Below are 6,217 nucleotides of genomic sequence, written 5' to 3'. Positions count from 1 at the left end.
TTATAAGCTTTTTAAAAATTTTAATTAAAACGACAGAATAAGAACAAGTTTAATAAGGAATATAAGTTAATCAATCAGTGAATCAAATGAGAAATGGATATTATATAATAGCTGCTTTTTTGAACATTTTAGTAATTAAAAAATATTAAAAAAAGATTTTTTACACTGCACCCCTACTCTCGACAGACGCGGCACCCCGGTTGGGAAACACTGCTCTAAATAATGCCGCGAGTGGGGCTTGAGGAAATGACGTCGCCTGCGTCTGAGCAGTGTGACCTGATGCAGCCCCTGAAGCGAGACACAGGAAACAGAAATACTGCAAAATAATAATAATAACGCGACTAAACGAGACGAAATAACGTTATAACATTTCGTTTCGTCTCATTTTGGTCAACGAAAATGAAGAGACATTTTAGCATAGTTTTTATTTTGTAAACCACATTTAGTCTCGTTTTTATTAGTCAATGATATTGCATTATACATTTAATTATAGTCATCGTCACATGACCAGCATTTACGTTGCATCTCGTCTCGTTTTCGTCACGTGATAAAGGTTCGTTGACAACGATATTTAGTCATAGTTTTCGTTGACGAAAGCAACACTAGACTGCAGCACAAAATGCACGGCTGTATGGTTCACATAGTCAAGAGTTTAAACAGGAGTGGATTGAATAATGTCTGCATAAACCGAGGGGATAAAGTTTGGCTGGTTAGCATGGCCCTGCTAGTATATCCCCTAACTAAAAAAAACCTGGTTACTAAAAGCATATTTTGCCACATTTAAAAGTAGCCGTGTATTTTGATGCAAACTTTCTATAGCTAAAATTTTATTATAATATATTTTCTTGATTCTGTTTTAGGGGATTATTAAAGGAATAATTCAGCCAAAAATGAAAATTTACTGGTTCCATTCATTCACCACATATCAAACTCTCTCTCACATTTCGGTTGTGACCGCAACACATTTAAAGAATGCAGACATCGCATTTAGCACTAACTGCACTCTAAACAAAACTGATAACCATATTCTGCTGCTGTGTGAACGTAACCATGTCGAGTCTCACTCTGATCTCATTTAGATGAAGTCATGATCCTTACTGGTCAGAACAAAAAGCATGTTGTCTCCTTGCTGATTCTACCTGTTCATTCACAGGAGAGATGGGGCCTACGGCCATCTATTGAACAACAGCATCCTCTAGTGGACATTAGCACAGAACAAGCTGTGATAATGCAAAACCTCATTACACAAACGACCTCATGAAATGTATTCAATACTGAGAAGGACAGTTCCGTGTTTACTTTAATGATTAGAACAATGAGAAGGTTCACCATACTTGGCCACATGTCACTTCACTTTAACTTTTTTTTTTAAATACATTTTATGAGGCTATCAAACGCAGGCCCAGAGTAATATACTGTTGCACTGGAGAATACAACAAGTGTGAAGTACATCTGACAGTATTTGGATACTCAGTGTATTTCCATATCTAAATAACCTCAGATGAACTGTCAGCATATCTGTCTTCAAGTGTGTTAAAAAATGTGTTTTCACTCATAAAGAAGGCTAATGTAGTTTTGGTGAAAACCTTCAGTTTGTGAGGTTAGTGTACTCAGGTGGGTGAAAATGATTCGTCCTACTTAAAAAAACCTACACAGAGAAAAGTTGTTTTTGGGGTCATTTAAATGAAACAGTGTTGCTTGCGCTCTCTTTGCATGATAGTAAAGCATGTGAAAGCTGTGGGTGACATTTGCAGATCAATTTTACTGATTTTTACATGTATGCATTTGGCAGGTGCTTTTATCTAAAGCAACTTAATGCATTTAGGCTCCACATTTTATCAGTATGAGTTTTCTGTGAGTATGAAACCCATGACCTTGGCATTGCTAGCACTATGCTCTACCAGTTATAGTTATACATATGCTGTATACGCTAGTGTATGGTAAAGATGAAAATTCTATGCATGTTCAAATGTCTCTAAACCTGATGTGTATGTAAGTGCACATGAGATTTGACCGTTATTGCGAAATGGCAACTGTTGATTGTAGCATATAAAAATGTAAATTTCAGTCTTTTCCTCATACAAGGTTATTGCGGGGGCTACTTGTACAGTGCCTCTGGTCATTTTTAAAACTTTGAGACCTCCATTCATTTTCATTATATGGTCGTTCTGCCAAACATATTTTGTGTTCTACAGAAGATAGATAGTCATACAAAAAACAAAAAAAAAAATCTGAGTAAATGATGACAATTTTCATTTTTGGGTACATGTTTACAAGTGGCTTGTTGCTAGGGAAAAAATTAATTGTTGATAATTTTATTATCTCTAAATGGTGGTTTCCCATTGACAATCCATTTTAGTGTGGTTTATATTACTGAGAAATCAGGTCATGCTGTTCAGTGTAACCTTTGGATTCCTATTGATGTGACACAAAAACAAACAAAACAGATTGCTCTGGAAGCCTGGCAGCCAGCAGGCTGTGACTAGTTAATACTGTAAAGTCCACAGAGTACATAAGATACATGTGTATCTATGCTCTGCTGTATAAAATGTCAGGTTTGCCAAATACTCCTGCCTGCCAGGCAGTGCCATGCCAAACTCAAAAAGAAGTATTTTTGCACTGAAAGAAATGACACATAGTACCTTCAATAGGCTTCAAAATTTTACAGTAGTTGCAGCACTCATATACAAACACATGATGGCAGTGTTGAGCTGGTTTAACTCAAACGTACAGATGCATCAGGTGAGTTGAGACCACACAGAGTCTCAGGCAGCTGTCACTTTTCATTGATTGTTGTTATTCTGCTGCAAATCTCAGTCACTCTCAACATATCTGTGAGAAAACACCTGAGGTAAATAACTAGTGAAGATAAAACAAGCTATTTACCAACATTTAGGTATTATAATAGAACAGGTTGTTTTAAAGAGTGAGGAAAAGTAAAGAGTGAGGAACTGTGACATTGTACATACTTAGTACTACTTAAGGCTTGAATGACATTGTTCTCCAACAGTCCATAGCTCAAGGTTAAACAGCCTCCACGTGGCTCATCTGCAGGCACGTGCAGAGGGGGGTGCGATGGGTGCTTGATCACCTGCCCCTTTTCCCCTTGATGCCCAAAGTGCCCTTTTGTCAAGGCAATTTTATTTTTATTTTTTTTTGTAATTAAACGCCATTTTGTGAAGGCCTGCCCAATCTATTAGTAAAATGAATGAATAATAATTTAGTCGTAAATAAAATTATCCACATGATGATGACCTTTCACCTGACATCTCATCAGGGACTATCCCTCACGTTCAGACACCTTTAATGTAGCGCACTACCAGGATGCCTTCATAACGTCCGCGGCTGCCGGTAAGTGGAGTTCTCAGCGGAGCGGTGTGCTTGTATACTTATATTATTAAATTGTTATTATTATTATTATTATTATACAAGAACTGCGTGAAGAGAGCATGCACAGCTGTTGTTTATATTGCTGTTTGTAGCCTGTGGAAGTTAGGGTGACCATACGTGCCATTTTCCCAGGACGCGTCCTGGCCAGGATTTCTATATTGCCTAAAATATCTAGGTTTTGGCTTTGTTTGCGTGTGCAGATCGATCGGTGTATGACATCAAAGTACCATACAGACGGTTATGCTTTCGAAACGCTCTCGAGGTACTTTGATGTCAAACACTGATCGATCTGAGCCGCACTGCTTTTAAGTCGAACACACCTAATATGTACGCGTAATTGCATCGCTTTGACCGTAGATCCCACCTTCTCATTTAAAAATATTAAAAAAGGATTTTTTACGCGGCACCCCGGTTGGGAAACACTGTTTTAAATAATGCCGCGAGTGGGGCTTGAGGATGTGACGTCGCCTGCGTCTGCGCAGTGTGACCTGATGCAGCCCCTGAAGTGAGACACAGGAAACAGAAATACTGCAAAATAATAATAATAACGCGACTAAACGAGACGAAATAACGTTATAACATTTCGTTTCGTCTTGTTTTGGTCAACGAAAATGAAGAGACATTTTAGCATAGTTTTTATTTTGTAAACCACATTTAGTCTCGTTTTTATTCGTCAACGATATTGCATTATACATTTAATTATAGTCATCGTCACATGACCAGCATTTTCGTCTCGTCTCGTCTCATTTTCGTCACGTAATAAAGGTTCGTTGACGACGATATTTAGTCATAATTTTCGTTGACGAAAGCAACACTAGCCGCACGCAGTAGTTTTCAGTCGCAAATGCTACTGAAATGGTCGCACTGTAGAGCCCTGATATAGTGAAAATGTAGTGATCATACTTGTTGCTATTGTCGTTTTGACAGCCACAGATGTTACTACAATGAATCAGCAAACCCTGCCCATTGAAGTGCCACATGAAACAGCCTGCCTGAACTAGACCAAAAGCAGCCGCCTTTGTAGATTTTGGAATGAGATACTTAAGAGGCACCCTGTTAGAGGAAATCTGATTTTTTATTTCGCTGGCTATAGTGAGAATACAACATCAAATTGAGTAGAACACATTAACCGTTGTATCTCAATTCCTGTAAAATTTCAAATTAACCCCAACCTCTAATGTACGTTTAAAATATGTGCAATGCTTCCACTTTATTTTGTGAATCAATTTAGTCAGAATTTGAGCACTCAAAAATAGATTTGAATTTTATCTTAAATGGTGCTTCTGACAGCAACTTGTGACGACAAAGCGACCAGAAATCATTAGATTTTAATGTGAGTTAGCAGTATGTGGCAACATGAGCAGCTGTGGCCATTTTTGTGACGCCCCAAGTTGAGAAAAAGTAACTTTTTTTTGTAAGTGAACAGTGAATTGGTGACTAACAATGAGAGTCAGAGAAGCCAGAATTTCCCTGTTCTTTATTTGACCACATCTAGGGATATTATTAAAGTTATCTGTGGAACACCGGCATTCTGTATGAGTTTGATTCATATATAAACAAGTCTAAATTTTCTGTTGCAGTCTGATGAAAGCAGGAAACAAGCCTCCGTCTACAACTACGCCAGGAAAACCAAAGAAAGCCACCACCTTCCAAGAGTTTGAGAGCATCACCAGTGATGCTTGGGATGTGGGAGATGATGATGATGAACTTCTCGCTATGGCAGCCCAAAATCTCAACATTGAGGTCGTCATGGAGACAGCCAATAAGGTGATAGAAAACCACAGCAAGCTGCAGGAAAGAAGACAGCAGCAGATGGATAAGATGACTGAGCCTGACGAAAAAGATGGACAGGAAGCACACGAGGAAGAGGAGGAAGAGCCAGATGAAGAGGATGAGAGAGAGGAAGGGGCAGAGACGACAACAGATCTGTCGTTCAGTTCAGAGGCTCTTCCACTCAGTGACAATAGACTGGTGAAGTCACACAGTGAAGCTCCTGTCGGCTCGCCTAAAGGTCAGTCAAACATCAGTACAACTGCATTTCCTGTCTCTGTTTACTCTTTTTGTCTGGTTTATTGTTTGAATGTTTGCTAAGTGTTAACAGATCTGAAATTCATCTTTGATTGTTGTGTTAAGTGTTGTTTTTCTAAACTAAAAAATAATAAAAAAAATTTAATTGAATAAAATAACATATAAATATTAGATGAAAAAAAAGTTGAAAAGTAGTTAAAAAAGTTGGAGTACTAAAATTACTAAAACAAAAAGCAAAAACTAAAACAAACAAACAAATAAATAAATAAAAAGCTAAACAGAAATAAAAAAATCTAAATAATAATAATAAAACGAAATAATAAAAATAACAAGTCTAAAACAAAATTACTAAAACTTAAACTTTAGATAAACTGAAAACATAAAATGCTAATAAATTAATAAATAAAAATATTAATAAATACTAGGGATGCACCGATACCACTTTTTCCAGTACTCGCCCGATACCGATACTTTTATTTTTGGTACTTGCCGATACCGAGTACCGATACCGATATTTTTATTGCATTTGTAAATTTTTTTAATATTGGGTATAGAAACCAAAAGGGTATGTATAATGTTAGTTGGTTAACTTCATTTATCAAATAGATACAGTCAAACCAAAATTTATTCAGACACCTTCAACATTTCTCACATTATCACAGTTTATTCACTATAGTTTAGAAAATGGTAATAAAATATGACAAGAACTCAGAGTTACACTGTGTGAACAAATTCATCTTGATAACGCTAGATAATTCTGATAGAAAGGTATGTAATAGATTACAATCAACCAAAAAAT

At 36.9% G+C, this 6,217-nt stretch overlaps 1 protein-coding gene across 1 annotated transcript in view; it reads left to right on the top strand.

Moving 5' to 3' along the window:
* LOC107710738 (TBC1 domain family member 22A-like) overlaps positions 1 to 6,217 on the top strand; it is a gene marked incomplete at its 3' end in the record, with an annotated part of 33,662 nt that overhangs the window by 2,507 nt on the left and 24,938 nt on the right. The window contains exon 3 of the mRNA XM_016515577.1: positions 4,971 to 5,401. Coding sequence (XP_016371063.1) covers positions 4,971 to 5,401 — 431 coding nt within the window. The remainder of the gene's footprint in view (positions 1 to 4,970; positions 5,402 to 6,217) is intronic.

Source organism: Sinocyclocheilus rhinocerous, unplaced genomic scaffold (assembly GCF_001515625.1).
Source record: "Sinocyclocheilus rhinocerous isolate Xijiao unplaced genomic scaffold, SAMN03320098_v1.1 scaffold1078, whole genome shotgun sequence".
Classification (NCBI taxonomy): Eukaryota; Metazoa; Chordata; class Actinopteri; order Cypriniformes; family Cyprinidae; genus Sinocyclocheilus; species Sinocyclocheilus rhinocerous.
The sequence above is the reverse complement of the archived record's forward strand: the minus strand, read 5'-3'. Positions and strand labels throughout refer to the sequence as shown.